The following is a 19414-nucleotide window of genomic DNA, read 5'->3' as shown; positions in this document are numbered from 1 at the left end:
GCAACCACCTTGTCAGGTAGAAGAGCAAACTGAACACTGTAGAGTTTATAGGAATTATTGAGCAACTTCTTTGCAATGAAAGACAAGGGCAAAACTTGCATAAAAGTAGCAAATGCCTTGACAGCATTCCCCGCACGGATCAGCAAAGGCAAATGTTGCCGTCCTCGAGTGCCTGCACGCAAGCGTCATGTCCGGGACATCCACCCAGCACTCTTGGGTGCCTTACAAGTGTGTATATCCACCACTTCCAGGCAGTCCTGACAGCGCACGGCACAGCACCAGTGGAATTTGCACTCGCATTTTGTCATCCTGCTGACGCGCGATGTGTCGTAGCCCCTGCCGCAGCACATCACCTCACAGCTGTCCATGCCACGGGAGGTCTGGTTACAAACCCGGCCGGCTGTCCCCAGAGAGCCTACGAAGAAATGCAGTAAAGGTCTGTTGAAAAAGTAGCAGATGGATTTCAAGGAATAGCAGAAAACATAAGTACAGGAAACATAATTTGCAATGTGTGTGATGAGCCAGCATTATGTCACCTGGGATTCAACGTCAAACAAGAGAAATGGCTACAAGAGCGTAAAAATCACTCTCACATTCTGCACAGCCCGGCTTCTGGAAGTCACTTTTGGAGGTGAGAAGAAGAGGAGTAGATTGGTGAAATGCCTTGGGGTTCTGGCTGACTCTGTTAGCACCACAGGGCCTTGCTCCATCTCTCTGTAGCCCCATCTTTCTTGGCAGTGAGCAAATACCCTCCCCGCAGCACCCCACAAGCCCAGCTCGCCCTCAGGGATGGCTAAATCCGGCACCAGCGAGGTGAGCCCGGTGGTCGCCATGGGGTGTAGAGGCCCCACGAAGCAGTCTGGGCCAGGGCAGGGGAGGGCCCTTGCGCTGCGGCCGTGGGGAACACGCCAGCAGTGGCGGTGGGACTGCGCCGCCGGGGCAGGCGCTCTGCAGAGCTGAGCACAGAGGCACCCGAGCACTCAGCATTGCCGTGCTGGTTTATGGCCCCCTGACCGTCCAGATGGCTGGAGAGTGGCTCTGAGCTCAGGAGATTAAGTGCAAAGGTTTCTTCTCCTCTTTCTTCATATAGATTAGATAAAATTAATTTAGACTACTGTGGGCAGAAAGAAGGGTAGAGAAACATATCACATATTACTATTATCCCATAGCATTAAACTCTCTCTGGAGTGACCAGAATGGTTCTGTCCATCTCCATGTGGCACCAAATGGCTCAAGTCACCTTTTTGGAGCACTTCTTGGTAGGATGTTGTAGTATCTAATGTGTTACCTGGTGGGCCAGGGCGTGTTCAGCGGGCTGAGGTATTTGGGAAGGCAGAGCTTGCTCTGTGGGGTTTGCAACGTGAGCAGGACTGCAGGCTGCCCAGGGCGCAAGTTTCCCAGGGTGAGTAAGAATTGGATGAACTACAAGGAAAGGGTCACTTCAGAGCAACAAATGTGCAGCTTTCCCTATGTGACCCTACTTCACTGAGCATAACACGAAAGCAAAACTGGTGCCCAGGAAGGCAGCAACAACCTGATCCCAAACCCAGGAGCACAAACCCAGCGCAGCCACACTGGAGCTGCACTGGTACCCGCTGAGACAGCCCAGGTTAGCGCCTGCCCTTCGTTACAGACTGAGCTTTCAAGATGAGACTAACAAAATCCCAGTAAATCTGCCCAGGAAACTTAGACTACAGATTCTCAAGCCTACTATACTTAAAACATGAAGATTTCAGACTAACTGAGGGTAGGGGAAAAGATAAACAGAAGGCGACACTCTCTCTTCCTGGGCTTGTGCAGCTTTACAGTCACCTCCAGCCTCTCACAACCTGATGCCTTCAGGCAGGGAGGAGTTTGCATTTGAGATGGCTTCCTGGATACAAACGAATTTTTGCAAGATTCTTGTAAAAGTGATTTGTAATATCTTTTCTTTATTTTTCCATTTTCACTGGGAAAGGAGTTTATTTTGTTTGATCCAAATCAAAGCATCTCACTTTCTTAAATCTGGCTCCTCATTGGCATCACCTGATGGAGAAAAGTACTTCATCACATAAATTAGGACTGTTCCTCCATTGCTGTGATCCTCCCTACCACTACTATCATACTTGCAACAAACACTGGCTTTAAATAAATTATATATGCCTGAACAGCTACTCTGCCACAAGTTCACCTAATACTTAGCTTAGGGTAGACTTTAGCCTCCATACCACAGCTATGGACAGAACATTATCCATCTGAAACCTCATGAATATTTGTTCCTTAACCTATTTCATTACATACTGATAGTATAAAATAATTTCAGATTCATCCATGAGATGAATGTTCTTTTAACATTTTTCCTAGTTCCACTTAAGGTGTATTCTTCTGGTTTTGGCCAAAATAGAGTTCCCCAAATATCAGCTGTGGATAAAAAATTAATTTGGAACATTTTATGAAGTATATATGCTTGGTTTCATTATTATCTAATGTTACCATGATGCTACAGTTATTTCATGGATGGACATAAAACATTAAGCCAAGTTTATCTTCTTAAAGAATACAATGCCTGCAAACATTAACTCAAATTTGCGTAAAGTAGGATATCTGTAATTAATCAAATCTGTAACCGGATGGCTCTGGTTGATGCTGGCTCCACAGCATGTTCCAGTACGGGTTTAAACGCTCTATAGCAGGCATCAACCAGCTCGAGGTCTTCCCTTCCCCTCTGCAAGGGGTCCCACCCTTCGCAGAGGCACGAATCTTGGGTAATGCCACATTTCTCCAAAGAGGAAGCGCTTCAAATCAGGCCAGCTCTCAGCAGGCCGCGCTCAACAGCCCAAGTCTGCCTCAGACATGGCAGGAGCGGGGCTCCGTGTGGCCTCCTGCCCCTGCCTGCGCTGGTGAGCACCAAGAGCCACTCCGCCAGCTTTCCCAGGGAGCCTCTCGCCCGGCTGCTGTGGGCAGGGAAAAGACCCCAGCTCAGCCATCCTGCTCCTCCAGGTGCTGCAGTGCAGGGGGACATCACGGAGCTGCCCGAAAGGGGAAAGGGGGCCGGGGGGGTTGGGGCTGGCCCTCTGATGAGCCCAGAGACAAGCTCCAGCCACCTAAATCCTGTTTCTGCTCAGGTTGCTCATTCATGAGCCTATTCATGGAGCTTGCGTTCCTCATCCATGGGCCCAGAGGAAAGCCAGCACGGTGTGGCCACTGCCCGTTGAGCAGTGTTGGGTTCAGGCTGCTGCTCTGCCAGGCCTCAGCTCTGTCATTCCCAGTCCTTGCTGGATGTACCCATCACGGGGAGGCAGCCGAATGGTGGTGTCTCCCCTGTTTGAGGGAACACCTAACTTTAATGTAAGACTCTGTATCAGGTGTTCTCTGCCCCAGGGAAGCAGCAGCTACTCCCCATTTCCCTTCCCCAGGGTCCATGCTGCAGCTGGCCCAAGGGAGACCCAAGGATGCCCCCCTTAGACACCCCCCCCCCGGCCATGCAGCTCTCCCTCCTCACCCATCTGCGCTGGGGCTGGGACACCAGGGCTGGCCCTGGTGCGATGGGCGGAGTGCCAAGGAAGTCAGGGCAGGCACTGCTGTGACAGGCAGGGCTGCCCCGAGGCTGAAGGGCACAGCGGCAGGAGGGGGCGTTAAAGGAAGCAAAATGAGAGCTGCTGCCTTAGAGGCTCTCTGCCTCTCCTTGCAGGTAAGGTGCAGAGCTTGGGATCCCCAGGGGACGCAAGTGTCCCTTCTGCCAGCTGGTGCCACCGCGTGCCACTGGTTCACGCAAGACCAAGGGCTCGGAGGACACAGAGCCACACAGCTCCACTGGGCTCACGCAGGAAACGGATGGCGGCAAACAAATCAAACCCACTTCTAGGCTACCACCTTCTTCCCAACACACAACACCATGCAAACTGCTGAAACATCTGAGCAGTAAGAGTCTGCGCTTGTGTCAGCACACAGAAATATCTGTCGCACCCCACACTGGGCAAAACGCGTTCACCGAATAACCACTTTTGCTTGTCTTGCGCTCACTGCTCAGACGAAAAGCTACAAAGGCCAAGCCTGTGATGGGTACGATCGCTGTTCCGCATTAGGCATTTGTTGTGAATCCCTGCTTACCCCTCATTGCTATCACGCAGCCCCCCATCTGCTCTCCTCCTTGCTTTTTATCACACTGACGGGCCCAGCAACCCAGTGCTGGATATGCCTAGGCTGTGTAATGCAGCATGTCGAGGACAATAATCTGTAATAACCATGATCTGGATTAGGTTTCAAATTGCTTGGTGTTTTGCTTTCCGCATATGATTTGTGCGAAACGAGCTGGACACTTGATAGCTTTCACCATGCCACAGTCACGCAGCTGTCAGCCAGGTATCACGCTTTCAGCGGCAAACAAGCAAAGCAACTGTTCGTCTCAATTTGCCTCTTGAACTTGAGCAGAGAGAAGGTTGTGTTGTTTGCTTCCTTGATATGGAAGGAAAACCTCCCTTGAACCCTTACCTAAGGTCAGGCCCCGTTCACTACGAATTGCTGTGATTAGGTGCAGGAGCTTTCTTGGGCAGGTATAACAGCATTCCTTAACTTAGACATAGGCTATTTTCCAGCTTGCAAGTTCTGATTTCCAGATGTTTGGGGAAATTATACAGCAATGAAAGAGAGCATGGATGGAACAGCATAGGTGAAATGCTGGCATGACTGATTTTACTGGAAGTTTTGCCATTGACTTCAAAAAGAAAAGGATTCCATCCCCTAACAGAAAGTCAGAAGTTTTGGTATCATATGGTATTACCCACAATATAAGAGCAATGTTTACTATGCCACTAGGTGAGGAGAGTAAATTACCCATGGAATGTGGCTAAGGGGAAAATAGGTTCATATAAAAGCTTCATTTCTGACCAAAAGCAAAGTTTTTGAGAAGTTCAAACAGCATCTTCAGCATCTCTGTGGCTTTGCCTGAGTTCTGGGCCATTTAGAAGAACTCAGCTAACCTCACTCAAAAATGATCATTGCCTGTGTCTCTGCCTAGGTGAGGAGCTGTCTCCTGAAACACGGCCCAAGTGGGATGAAGCCTGGATGCTCCTTGCTGCACAGGCACCTACTCTGCGGTTTTGCAACCATCATCGTCACCAAAGAGCATGCACCGCTTTAAGGCCCAGGGCAGTGTCCGAGTACTGGCTATATAGGACAGCTACCCCTTCACTGCAGTAACCTGGTGCTTCTTTCTGGCCAGGGAGGACCAGGACTTGGGGCAGTTTGGCATATGTACTCCAGATCTGTGAACTGAGAAACATCGCAAACTCCATGGCGATATTTAACACACGTACTCGACTCGCTTCAAAATAAAGCCATAACAGAATAAATCAGACTATTGCACACACACCCTTTCACCTTCGTAGGAAAGAAAATGAACAACACCTGACACAGAAATTGCTGCACTTCTTGGAAGGCATTCAGATACTAAGGTGATGATGACAACGGAAGAAACTAAACAAAATAAGACAGAACTTTCTGCTTTTTTCCCTCCTATGTGTAATGAGTCTCCTAATCACTTAAGAGGCAGGAATATGTTGTTACTTGTCAAAACTTTCATGCTATTACTTTGTTTTTTAGTTCAATTTTTGGAATTGTCATGTCAATACATAACATTATACCTGCCAAAATATCCACAAGCTTTTAATACTGCCAACTTTATGGCCTGCCCAGCAAACCTTTTCTTATTGTTTGCCCATGTTATTTTCTTGAGCAAAACATAGTGAAAGTTCAAAATTATTCTTTCCATTTCCAAGGCACCAAAAGTAATTTACTCCTTTACTTATAACATGAGATTTTCCCTTCTATTCCTATTGCTCAAAAATCTGGGTTCAAGCAATAAAGCTCATTACTTGGTGTTCGCTTGAAAACAAACCCTGAAACACAAAACCCCAGCAACAATAAATTAGCTTCCACTCATGCTGTTTGACAAGAAAAGTAGCTCTGAAGCTACTTTTGAAATCAAGAAATATTCACATGGAGCCTACACAGAATGCAGAATACAAGAGAGCTTAGTGAAAACGGCCGAGCACGCAGAAGGCAGCCTTGTCTGGAATAGGCCAGCAATGAAGAGGCAGAAATACACCAAAAAAAAAAAAAAAAGTTTGTTCAGACTCTGTTTACGGTAAAAATGTGTCTAACTTAAATTTTCATAGCCACTAATAGCTGTCATAATCTCTAAGATCCAAGAGGATCTTTGAATGATGACACCGCTTTGTTGCCAAGCTCGTTGAGAAATGTGCTTGAAGGATTGCTAGCATTCCCTCCATTCTTCGGGGATCACTCCTGCCCTCACTGAAGTCACTGGAAGTTGTACCGTCAGCTTTCACAGGGCTGGGATTTCACCCAATATGTTTTCGATGTGTAAATTGGGAGATACAGGCCAAGTAGTCACAAAGGGACTGACTGTACGTGGCTAACTTCAGTGAAAAGTTTTTGACACAGATCAGAATTGGTTTCCCTCCACAGGTTACATACTTAAAGTACTAACGCATCTTGCCCAATGCCGAAATGTTACAGGCTATACTTTAATATCATGTTTTTCTTTCCCTCCAGACTGGGCCATGTGAATCTCATAAATGCAGTAAATCGCTTCTGCGGGGCAGCGAGGCAAAGCAAGCAACACGCAGGTAACCCCGAGGAGGGTCCAAGGCAAGTCACCCCGGTGCTGGGCACAGTGGCACGGATGCTCCACGGGGGAAGCGTCCATGGCACCAGCAGCACGGATGCTCCCTTGACTACGTATCTTTGCAGCACCTTGAACCTGGGCCACTGGATGTGGTGATTGCTCCAACACACCTAGAGCACCTTGTCTGTCCATCTGTCTGTCTGTCTGCCCGCCTGTGGGGTGCAGCCACTGCAATGTCCTGCTCCAGGCACATGCCTCCACCGCGCACATGGGGAGAGGCAGCGAAGCCGGCTTGGGGAGCACCAAACCTGGAGCCGATGCTGAGAAACCAGCACATAACCGAGAATAGCTGGAGGTACACTGGTCTCCAGCAGGCCTTTGGGGCTGCTTGAGCTCATCAGTACACAAACACACCCCAGCGAACCGCCTCTGGCCTAGCAGCACTTCATCTACCAACAGCTTCACGAAGCCCCATTGCTACCAGAACAGCAGCAGGCAGCCCCATGCCCTCCCCAGGAAGCTCCCACTGCATGCCCAGCACCTCGGCACCCTCCTTCACCAAGCGACCTGCCTTCTCCCAGTTTTGCAAGAGCATATTCCTCTGCTTAAATAGACTCTACAAGAGATTATCTAGAATAAAGAAGCTGCCAGCAAGTTGGTAGTGTCGGCTCCGAGTCGGTGTGAACGCTGGTACATTTAATTCTTGAAGCAATCTCCACTTTTCCACGGCTGTGTTCAAAATGTGATAAACTGGCAGCAGTTTTCAAACAGCCTGCATGGATGGTAAAATAGCACATGTTGTAGAAATTAAAATGTTTCTAACAGAAGCTTGTAAGCAGATTTTTGTTCAGAACATTTCTCATGTGAAGCTATGCAGCCAGGGTAAGACAGTACGTGGTACTCCTGGACTGCCATTTGTGTAACCTTCACTTTATTTCCCTTTACTGCATTATCACTCCTACCGAGGTCTTTCTCTCTCTCTGTATAGCTCTGGGTATGCTTTTACTCATTCTGGCAGCTGGCAATTTATGGTAGTATAAGGGAACGCTATGCAATGTATCAAAATTTGTAGGAAGTTCTTGACAAGGTTTTCAAAAGCCTCTTAGGTGTCCTAACTCTGCTTCTGTTGAATTACGAGTTCAGTGCAAGCTTCAGTGCAAGCAGAATTGAGCGAATGTTGCACACTTCTGAAAACCTTCCTTTGACCCCTTTTAAAAAGTTTCGTAACATTAATACTAGACAAGACACGGTTATTACATTCCCCTGCTATTAAGCACGTTGCTATTAGCATTTTCCACATACTCTGTTGCTCCTGAAAGCAACGACTACGCTTTTCCTTCTAGGAAAAAAAGTGGTAAGAGTCAAGCTCTGGCGTGGTAGCCAGCTGCCTCTCACAGGAGAGCAACGCCAGCACGGGGCAGAAAGCGCTGCAGAAGAAGCAGAGACACCTGCTTTTATGGGCAGGCCACTGATGCTAAAATCCCCGCACACCTCTCACTTACTGATCAGCAGATGTCAACATGTCCAAGCCACAGACGCAATCTTTACCATTTTACAGCCCGTGGAGCTGCCTCCTGGTCAAGTTGTAACACTTTTCCCCATTCCCATTTGCTCTGGGAATCTTTTGCTCAGTGCCGATACTAATCCATTGCCGGATGTACTGTTTTGCTGAAGGACTAAGTTATTTGCATTCCCTGGAGAATGAAAGAACTGTATTCAAGGACATAACGAAGTACTGTGGCATTATATTCGGCTGGCACTGAGATGCTCTCAATGTATTTCCAAACTCAGCTTTTGTATTCTCTACATTTCACGGGGCTAACAGTGAGCAACGGGGAAAAGTAAAACAGATCGAGAAAAAATTCTGCTCAGCTGATGCTATTATCTCTGTCAAAGTCAGATCATTTTTTGTTTATCTGAATCTTCCTTTGCTTCATTAAAAAAAAAAGCATGGAATTATTCCTTATCCCACTAAAGATTTACTACTTCTTTCCAAAAATGTCCTCTTCAAAACAAATACATTCTCAGACTTTTAGAGCAACAAGAAACTCGTCATCTGAAGTGTTATCTGGAGATGAACGAAAGCATATGTCAGGCTCCACGTTTTCCAGGCAGGCTGGATGGAGTCAGGCAATGAAGATAATACGCCGCAGTGAAAATGCCTGGTCTCCTCTCAGAGAATGAGCTGCCACATTAGATTAGGTTCACTACAAAGACATTATTAACTGGCTTTTTGACATACAAGTGGGTTGCATACTGGCTCCCCTTTTAGGCAGAAAAAAAATCACAGATGTTACAAAGAAGGAAACAGCTTCAAGAAATAAAGTTTTGAATAAATCCTAGTCTGCAAAGTCAATCTCTGCACAATACCACTCTACACCCATTTATTCACTTGGATTAAAATATTAGACTTTATGTTATTAATCACTCTTCAAGGCGATGCTTATCACCTGCAAAAGCTGTAACACTTACCACAAATTACCTTGACTACTTAACTAACCAGAATGACTATACATTATAAGGATAGTGGATGAAATTGTGAGTTCACTGAAGTCAATAGTACATGGCCATGATTTCACATATTGTTCTTATTTAAATACAGTTGTTTTGCAATGTTTATTCCAAGTAAACTTGGATTGTAAATATGTAGTGGGGCCAAAAAGAGCTGAGCTGCACTGTTATCCAGATACTTATGGATATGTCATATGGGTTGCACTCTGGTATGTTATATAAGCTATTAATTAGTTCCACAACATCTTTCATACATTACTCACTCTGGCTCTCTTTTACAAATTTCTGGGTTTTTAGCTGATAGTTCTTAATTGCCTCATCAGGAAGTATGATAGACTGATCAAGGGCTGTTAGTATGATTAACGTTGCTTGGCAATGCCTTGAGCCCCATAACATTGTTAAGTGTGTCTCTACCAAAATCTCTGAAAGCAGATAAATCTGGTGCTAACAACAGCCCTGAAACTTTATCTCATCCCATCGGGTCTGGCAAGACTCTACAGATAATGTGAGAGTTATCACGGACTGAGCCAACACTGAACAGATATGTCATTTGGTGGGGCATGCTGTGCCCTGCAGACCTGCGTGATTTCATTCAGTTTCACAGTGCTACGGGCAGCGGTGCTGGCTGGTGCGAGGCTGATCCTCACCAACCTGCCAAACCTCTTCATGGCCTACAGAAGACACGCGTCCCCTGCAAGAAGACCCCAGGCCCCAATGAGCTGGGGGATGTGCAAACGAAGGTCACCAGCCTGCTCTTGCCTCAGAAGCTTACAACAATATCATGATAGTATGGAAGAGAAGAAATGTAAGTGAAGGCAACATACTAGGAGCATCGTAGGACTCGGGTTTGCTGTGGTCACACCTGGCAGTTTTGGAGTGAGCTGCGTGATACAAGTGTGTATGTGGCTGTCTACAGGCTGGACCAACTCCAAACCTGTCCTAGAAGCAACTTCAGCCTTGCAGAGTCTCTCTGATAGTGCTCATATGCTACGACCCAACAATGCTCCATATCTTGAAGAACCTGCCAAATTGCATTACAACAACTGGCTGTCATACATCTAGAGACACCAAGGAGCTATTATACTTGTACAGAGCTGTCCTTCCAGAAAATCTTCCTTCCTCTTTCCTTCTGGTCATATGCATGGGTTTTATAAATATATACTCAATCATAATGATCATTTTTGACCTTCAAAGTACAAATGTCTGAAATAAAACCATGTGTAATGATAGAGGCTTACCTACATCCCTGTCCCTGATACAGTAGTCTGGAGAGCTTTCAAAGTATACCAGGTCATTCTTAGTTGGCTTCTTAAATCTCTTATTAGCCACAGTGAAACCAGTGCCATCTTGATTCATGACCACCTGAATCGCTCCATTGTATTTCTTCCACAGATAATCTCCTGTTTTTCTAAAGTCTGCCATGGCCAGCCAACAGGTCCTTAGAGTGCATGATCCACTCACACCGTGACATTTGCACTCCTGTTTCAAAAACCGCTTCACGGCCTGTTTAGAAACGCAGTAAAATATACACAGGTAAAACAAACTGTAATTTACTCTTCTCCAAAATCCTTTTCCATTGATCCTGCAAATGCCAGGCTTGCAATGGGTCTTGAAATCACGGTCTGTAGTGACACCCACTGGTAGCATCAAGTCAGCCTCATGTGGTTGGGCTACTCTGCTTGCTTTGCTCAACCACACAAACATCTGGGTGGTGGTCTTACCTGTCCCCCTGCTTTTAGTCAGCCTAAAGATCTGTATGACACTACCATGCTAGGACACAGCCCATATACGGACAGTAAGAAATAATCTGGATAACGGACAGAATAATGCAGCCTCTTGTTAGGCAAAGGTACTTAGTTTCACCATCATTCAAGTTGAAGTATTACCATGTTGAACCTTTCTATCTCATTTTTATGAGGTTGTTCTTTGCCTTGAATAGTTTTATTGTAGAAAAAAAACCTTCAAATGTTGTGAGACTTTCAGTGCTGACTAAAATGGTCAAGAAGATTTTAATGCAATCATGTCTAAATCTACTGTGAAAAGGTTTACAAAAATTTCCAGTTTGTCAGACAGCTCTTAGGTGTGGTGTCTAAATGTGTATGTAGATGTAGACAGTGTCTTGAATATTGCCTAGAAATTAATAGGCATTTCCTATTAAAAAGGTTTTGCAGAGCCTGTATAAAGCATCATATCTGAGCTAGTCATTTGATCTATGTGAAACTTTAAAATAAGGTATTTGTAAAATACTTACAAATCTTTTAACAAACAAACATTTTAGAATTAGACCTTCATTAACTTGTAAAGGAGAGATCACCGTCATCATTAATTTAATGTCTGGATAGCCTTAGAGCCATTTCAGCTTCATCTGAGACATTCAAGCTATCTGCGTGATGTTAGGGAACAGCAGATGGGTTCATATACAATAAATAATTCATTGCTAGTTCTCAAGATATGGATATTTGATCTATAAGCATTACGCCTTAAGGGTTCATGAAATATGAACATTTTAGACTTTGTACAAGAGGAACAGGATCATGGGAGGGAGATAACAGCAAGAAATACTTCATGCTTACGAGTGAGACTGACGCACAGTGGGGTGGCATTTTCCAATCAAGCACTTAGTAATAAAGCAAGAATGTGTTATATAGCCAAAGGACTTTTAAATTACTTTCCAACTTGTAAACAATTTGTTTGACTACTTCAAAAAAGTCACTGACATTCCCACAGCCCGACTTCATTGCCAATAGAGCTATTGCAAAATTGGGATTCTGGTCAGAAAGGATTTTAAGCACGAGTTCAGTTTTAATAATCTTGGTAGAAATCAGTTAAACTGCCTGTATGTGACTTGCTGGACTGAGGCTTTGAATATCTGAAGCAGCACACTAGGACAGACTTTCTTTTTAGCCAGTGATGTTCCTGCACTGATGCACAGCGTACTGTTGTGCTTGATGCATATGGGGCTACTGCAAGTATTCATTCTATGCATTTTGAATGACTAAAATCTGAATAGTCTGGGTCTAAAAGGAGCTGACCGGCACAGGCCTCCCCTTTGGGGATGAAGAAGAGCGGGGGCAGAGCTGGTGTTACGCATGCGCGCATGCCAGGCACAGGGGCGGTGAGGCACCCGCGGGACCCCAGGTGCTAAACCCGCATGGCTACATCATGGGTGTGAGAGGGCAGCACCCATCAAAAACTGGTCCTAAAGCATAGGGGAGTGTATAGACTAACTTTATTGAAAACACTTGTTATCTTTTTCTAAAGAAACTAACCTCTTACTAATATTGCCTTATTATTTTGGTTTTTTTTTTTTTTAAAAAAAAAAAAAAAGCTTACTAAGATACTCAACTACTACAGAAAGTATGGAGCAATTCAGCCTGTAGCCCTTGCTATGTGTTGTATACTGCAGTCTTTTTTAGGTGGTAACGTAAAGAAAACCGCATTAGCTTTTTTTCACTAACCATGTGCTACTGATCTGAATAGCCTCATCTGGCTATATTACATATTAATTATATCTGCTGACAATAAACAGGTGGAGGGAAAAGGTTAAAGAAGAAAAATTCCTCAGGAAAATCATCTACTTTCATTACAATTCATTGAAGATTTAAAGTTGGATCATTTTTCTTATGAGGAGCAGTTAATATAAAGTAACTTTACAGTTTTTTAAGGCAACTTTTTAATACAAAAGGACGTGAGAATATGAAAAATTTGCTTCCTACTGAATATGCATTAAAGGAAACAAAAGACGGGAAACAAGTTCTCCCAGATCCGTTTTAAGAATGCTTGAACTAGCACTATAAAACAGTTTTCTGCATTCTTTCAGCTGCTGTGGATGCAGGGAATTTTACTATATATTTTGAATAATGAGTCAGTACATTCCGATTTCAGGTACTATTCTTACTATTGATAAATACCAACACAAAACAGCGGTGCATACAAGGCCTGGTGTGGTGACTAAGCTACACCCTCGCCCTGACGCCACCTTGCAAAGATTGCGCTGGGGCCTGGCCTGCTGCGCGCTGACCCGGCCAGTCGCCCCGGCTGGGAGCACTGGGCGTCCGGCGGTGGCGTTCGGGGTATTTGGAAATGTGGGCTAGGCCGAGCCTTGAAGGGAGGTGGAAAAGGCGCCTCGGTTTGCCGCTCGCTCTAGCTGTTGAGGTGGCCTGGGGAGGGCCAGCAGGTTTAGGCGGGAATAAATCCCTCCGGGCCCCGGGACTGGGGGAGCTGGGCGGGAGCGTTGCGGGACGCCGAGGGGACGGGCACCCACCTTCCTTCCAGCTCGGTTGTTGTGCAGGTTCATCAGCGCTCTCGCGTCTTTCCCCTTCCTTTCCTTGGCATCCACAAACGCCCTGGCGAACCTGACGCCGTAGTCGACGTGGTCGCTGCAGCCGCCCCAGTCGAAGGGACCCTTGCTGTCCTTCGCAGAACCCTTCTTCTGCGGGTCGCAGGAGCACGATTTCAACTCCCCTTGGCTACAGGCCCTTGTGATAGCAAAAACCACGCCAGCGGAGGAGATGGCATGTACAAAGGCAGATTCCCGACTACCTGAAACAGAGAGGGCGCCTTAAAAACGGCGGAGCCGGGCAGCCTGAGCGGCTACCCCGGCGCCGGGCAGTTTTAACAGTTAAAAGCCGGTTACCCCGGCCTCTTTGCTGAGCAGAAGTTTGAAACAGGGCTGAAATCACACAAAACGCACACTCCCTGGAGTCAGAATTAGTCATGGCTTAAACTTGAACCCCTCCCTCGTAAAAGCTCATCAATACAGCGCTGGAGTTGGAAAACTAGAAGTGTGTTTCTGATATTGATTAATATACGTTCAGAGATCAGTTGTTCTGTACGGATACATTAGCAGGAGAGCTGGCATTCCCACCACGCTTAATCCATCTAGAAGAAGATATGAAGTGCTATTTCAGAAACAGATAGAAGAAATTATTAAATAGGGACCGTGAAACAACATGTATATTGCAATATGCTGCCAATAGCTTTTGAAACTTTTTTTTCTTCTTCTTCTTCTGAGGCTCATGGAATAGTCTTTTGTGTTTAAAAGACCAAGAGAGCTTTGGTGTTACTTCCTGAAAAGAAGCTAAGTTTGCTTTCTAGACCCAAGCCTGGGCACCTTAATTCCCACTAACAAATTCCACTGAATCAGTCGTGCTGCTCGGGTCACACTAGAGGCAGGATGTGGACTTGGAGCACATGTCAGCTGTTCAGACAGTTTTTGCCTACTGCTACCAAAGACACTTTACTACACTACAGACCATGCATATTATGCCTACTGAACTATGCCTACTCCTTGCTGGGTACATACTTCAGTGCAATAATTGCTTAAGTTTCTTTTAAGACAAAGTCATTTACAATATAGAGCTGTGTCACATTGGCTCCCTACGGTAACAAGATGTTTTTATATTTTAAATATTTTTGGCATGGAAATTGTGAGGAGTACACTTGTGTGCAGTAGTTAAGGCACTAGGAGTCAAGAGGTTCTGAGGATTCCTCAGGCGTATATAGTAATTTCATGGTAAAGTAGGACCACAGAGAATCAACATTATCTGTGACTTTATCGTAGGGACAGGTAAGACAGAGTTAACATTGCATTGTATAACTTATTATTTAATATTTATATTCCAGTAGCATCTAGATGCCTCAGATAGGAATGAGCCCTGTCACTTCGTGTTCTTGGCTAACCTTTGGTAAATGTGGTCTTAAAACTTACAGAAGTACTGGGGAAATCCTGACTTTGCCTATACTAGCTTCAGAATCACGTGTAAGGTAACGTGGCTTGTTATAAAACCTTCTCTTCTGAAATTTCATTTCTGATAAAATGCATTCAGAAATATCAAATTTTTTTCTGAAATCATTATTGAAAAGAATGATTTGGTGGCCAAATGAAAAGAAACACTTGATGTCCTTGGAAAGGTTCTATTTCAGCTTATTAAACTAATCAAAAATATTTCCTTTTAAATTAGAGAAATATCAAGCTACATTTCCCATTGCAATCACTGTCTAATCAAGCTCAGCATACAATTCAGCCTTATGTCTTGATTCTCCCCCGTGAGCAACAACAGTGGAAATTTCGATTTTGGGAAAAATGTATTTTGACTATTTCATGAAATAGTCTCATCAGATTTAGGACATGGTCTGCCAGACATGGTTTCCTGTACGCCGGACAAACCTCATCCGAAACCTCGGCTGAAAACGAGCGGTGACGTAGCTGGTTACTCACAGGGCACTGCGAAGGGTGCACCACGCCAGTTACGGGCAGTAGCTTGTTACCAGAAGCACAGGCGGGTGCCAACTGCTCAGCATGTGGTCCTACACGGGTGCAACGCCTGGCTCAGGTCAGTGCCTGGGGCAGTCCATCCTCATCCCCATCACCAGGGTGGCCCCTGGGCATGTCCCCGCTCTCCCTGCAGTGCCCTTGCTCATGGGCTGACCCCACTGAGGCCCTCTGAGATGGCCTGGGGACAGCCCAGGGACACAGATGCCAGCACTAGGTCAACTCGCCAGCAGTCATCGCCTCAGTGTGCCCATGTGTGGTGCTTGGTGGAAAGAGCAGCAGGTGAGGAGGATTTTAGCACATGGTGACACTGGGATGACAGCAGTGAGGTCAGATCTGAGCCTCTTGTCTGATACAGAAGGATCATATAAGCAGTCCAAAGACTCACTGAATGGCTAAGTCCATTCAGCATCCTCAAAAACAAACAAAAAACTTAAGGATGAACTGTTTCCCCCTGGCCCTGGGGGGGCATGTTGCAGTCCTGAGCTAATGGTGTCTTACCAGCCTGAAGCCATTCACCACAGCAGCCGGGCCCCTGCTTTCCCAGCCCGTGGGCGCTAAGCTGGCAGCCATGCTGGCCCCTGAAGGCCGGCACAACACCCGTCTCCATCTCCAGGCGGTGCGAGGCTATGGGACGCTGAGCCTTGGCCCCGCGGTAATTGCACGCTACCTTAGGGGGCAGAAGGTGCTCAGACGTGAGCCAGGCTGCGGAAGAGGGGGCTCGTCTCTGCTCCCCGCAAGGCGCTTGAGTCCTGCTCAGACACGAGTGGCTCCTCTCAGCCCATGGAGAGTCCTGCGTCCCTGTGGGGTGGGCTGTGCTGCGAGCCCCCTTCTCACACGCCGGAGCCTGGAGCCCGGCTCCTCTGCGGTCCTCGGTTTGCGGTTTGGCCGTCTGCTGAGCTACCAAATTCGGAACCGCAGGGCTGAGTGGCCCGACACCCTTTTGAACCTCGCCCGTGGCCCTTGCGCTGTGGGGTTTCAGGCAAAGTAGCATTTCTGTTTACGCGCTGCTCTGGTGACCTGGAGGCTCTCGGAGGACTTTGCAGCCCCCCCTTCCTCTCCGGAGGCTTTAGCAGCTACACCAGAGCCTAAGCGCTGCGGAGAAGCGCCGCGGCCGAGGGACGGGGAGCCGCGGCTCCGGCCGAGGCGCCCCGCGGCGGCACCTCCAGCCCCAGTCGGCCCAGGAGGCCGCTCCCAGCGCCGCGGAGGCTCCTGCGCGCGAGGGCAGCGCGGGCGCGGAGCCGCGCGCTGGGAGCCCGGCGCGGCACGGCGCGGCACGGCGCGGCGCGGCGCGGCGCGGCACTCACTGCGCAGCAGGACGCGGCCCAGCAGGCGGTGGCCCCGCTCCGGGGCGTTGCAGTTCCAGCGGTGCTGGCGGAACTGGTGCTGGCACTCGGCCGTCCAGGCGGCCACGCCGCGGCCGATGGAGAGCATCGCCTCCGGGTGCCGCCGGCACAGCTGCCGCTGCCGGCTCACCAGCCCCGGCACGTTGTCGCACATCACCCGCGACGAGCCCACGGCCCCCATGTACCTGCGGGAGGCAAGGGGCGAGGGGCAGCGCCGGAGGGTGGCCCGGGCCCGGGGCACCCACCGCGGGCCGCAGCGAGATCCTGGACGGCGAGCGGAGAAACGCCTCCTTGACGGACTCACAGCTGCTGCTGCGCTTGCTCCTTTGGTGGAAAGCCTTTAAACATCGCCGATGTTGTGCTTTTTAGTAATAAAAACATTTCGAATAACCCAAATCTCCGTTATAGCTCCGTATAGCACTTAAAAAAAAAACAACTTGACAAAAATTAAATTACATCATCTGTATCCAGATGTTCTCTATTAGTCCTGAAATGTTTAGAAAGGTACCTTTTATAAAACCCAAACCGCTATAGGTGTCTTTTGAAGCGGTCAAACAGAAGAAAATGTCCTTTTCTTGTGTTTTCATTACTTTATATGATCATAAAATCGTTGAAACTGTGACTTCCAAAAAATATATGTAAGTGACAGTTAAAAGACAATATGACAAAAAGCCATCGCAATAAATAATGTTTATAGACTAGGGATACAGAAGTAGTCATTTTATTGAAAAATGTTCAGTCTGATAAATCAGGCTTTGATCTTGTGTCAGCCAACGTCAAGGCTAAATGTATCCCCTGCTTGCTGTGTTTATAAGCAGAAGTTTAACCCCTCTTCCACACTAAGATGTTTCTGTTTTGATTTGGTTTAGGTCCCAGTTTGAGCAGGATATTTCTTTTCCCTCTCTACCCCTTAAACGGATTTGCAACTCACATAGACATCCTGCAACAAGACCAAATACCTTTTTTTTTTGGGGGGGGGGGGGGCTTTTTCCCTCGCAGTTTTTAGCTCAGTGATGCGAAACTTCAGTGTGAGAGTGTGCGGACAGGGGGGGAAACCCTCCCGCAGGCAGAGTAGCATCCTGCAGGCAGGGACATCCCGCAGGTAGGAGCATCCCGCAGGCGGGGGCAACCCGCAGGCAGGAGCATCCCACAGGCAGGGGCATCCCGCAGGCAGAGGAGCATCCCGCAGGTAGGAGCATCCCACGGGCAGGGGCATCCCGCGGGCAGGGGCAGCCCGCGGGCAGGGGCAGCCCGCGGGAGGAGGAGCATCCTGCAGGCAGGGGCATCCCGCGGGCAGGGGCAGCCCACGGGCAGGGGCAGCCCGCGGGAGGAGGAGAATCCTGCGGGCAGGAGCATCCCGCGGGCAGAGGAGCATCCCGCGGGTAGGAGCATCCCGCGGGCAGGGGCAGCCCGCGGGCAGGGGCAGCCCGCGGGAGGAGGAGCATCCTGAAGGCAGGAGCATCCCGCGGGCAGGGGCAGCCTGAGCGCCCGAGCGCGTTCCCGAGCGCTGCCGTCGCAGCGGGCTCATGTGCTTCCCAGCCCGCAGCCGGGTGTGAGCGAGCGTTTGCGAGGCCTTTGCGGGTGCCGTGAGCACGGAGGCAGCGGCAACCCCGCAGGGCGCCCGCGCCGGCTGCGCGCCCCCGCGCAGCCCCCGCACGCGCGCCCCCGCCGCTGCCCGCGCTGCCTCCCCCGCTGCCTCCAGCCTGGTCAAATCCCCGCCCGGTCCTCGCCGCTGACAGTTACCCTGCGCCTCTACAGCAAAACTGGTCTTTACGTGTGAAGACGGGAGGAGAAATTGGGTGTGGAAGGAGATGCCGAGACAGCCTAATCCCGGCTGCGCTAGGGCTGGGGTTTCTGGCAGCGGCGCGCTCCGATCGGCCGGCCGGGAGAGGCAGAGGGGGGTTCTTCCCGAATTTGCAATTAATCCGACCCCACCTTTCCCAAGAGCAAGCAAAAATTCTTGGAATTACAAAACTTACCACCATGAGGAGGTGACGTGCGGCGTTGCCCAGAGCAAGACCAGAGGAAGAGACCACCAGATTCCAGAGAGAAAGTTCATGTTAGAAACGCTTCAGTCCACATCGGGGAGGGGAGAAGAAATCCCATGGAACAAAAATTACTGCCAGAGGCAAACGCACCTCGGCGGCTTCTCTCTTCAGCGGGTCAAGCCCCTCGCCATGCCCCCGCACGGCCGCCACGGCGCGGCTCCGCCGCTAGCTCCCGGGCCAAGGCGAACGCCGCCCAGGGCCAGGCTTCGCGCTGCCCAGCGCCCAGCCCCGCGGACCAGCGGCGCAGCCCGGCTCCCAGCCCTCCTCCCTGCCCTGAGCCGGCTCTTCCCTGCAGTCCCAGCAAAGCTGAGGGGCTGGTGTGGGTTGCTCACAGACTGGGTGGGTTCTTTTTTTTTTTTTTTTTTTTTTTTTTTTTCCCTTCTCTCTGAAACTCTGATGGATGAAATGATGTCAAGAGACACTGGGGGAAGAGGAGGAGGTAACACCTCTGATTAGGCGAGGAATCCCGATGAGCCAGTCGCTCTCCAGTAATCCCGCTCCCAAACGCACACCACCGTTACCAGTTATATGCAATCCGCTAGTGAACCGACTGTTAAAAACCATCAGCGCTTGGCACTTCGCGGTGTTTGACACTGACACAAGGTTT

At 48.5% G+C, this 19414-nt stretch overlaps 1 protein-coding gene across 1 annotated transcript; it reads right to left on the bottom strand.

The window, feature by feature from the left end:
• Window positions 1-185: 185 nt before the first annotated feature.
• WNT2 (Wnt family member 2) lies at window positions 186-18818 on the bottom strand. Its single transcript, XM_062566870.1, has 5 exons — window positions 18739-18818; window positions 16721-16944; window positions 13404-13681; window positions 10378-10642; window positions 186-415 (listed from the first exon to the last, which is right to left on the bottom strand). The coding sequence occupies exons 1-5, from the start codon at window positions 18816-18818 to the stop codon at window positions 186-188; spliced, it is 1077 nt and encodes a 358-aa protein (XP_062422854.1).
• Between the last annotated feature and the right edge of the window lie 596 nt (window positions 18819-19414).

Source organism: Rhea pennata, chromosome 1, assembly GCF_028389875.1.
Source record: "Rhea pennata isolate bPtePen1 chromosome 1, bPtePen1.pri, whole genome shotgun sequence".
In the NCBI taxonomy this organism is placed as follows: Eukaryota; Metazoa; Chordata; class Aves; order Rheiformes; family Rheidae; genus Rhea; species Rhea pennata.
Note: the sequence above shows the minus strand (reverse complement) of the source record. Positions and strands in the feature narration are given on the sequence as shown.

Coding starts and splice junctions, on each gene's coding strand:
- WNT2 (XM_062566870.1), bottom strand. CDS start 18,818: ATGAACTTTCTCTCTGGAATCTGGTGGTCTCTTCCTCTGGTCTTGCTC. Junction 13,682..16,720: donor GGGCCGCGTCCTGCTGCGCA/GTGAGTGCCGCG, acceptor TCTCTGTTTCAG/GTAGTCGGGAATCTGCCTTT. Junction 10,643..13,403: donor ACAACCGAGCTGGAAGGAAG/GTGGGTGCCCGT, acceptor GTTTCTAAACAG/GCCGTGAAGCGGTTTTTGAA.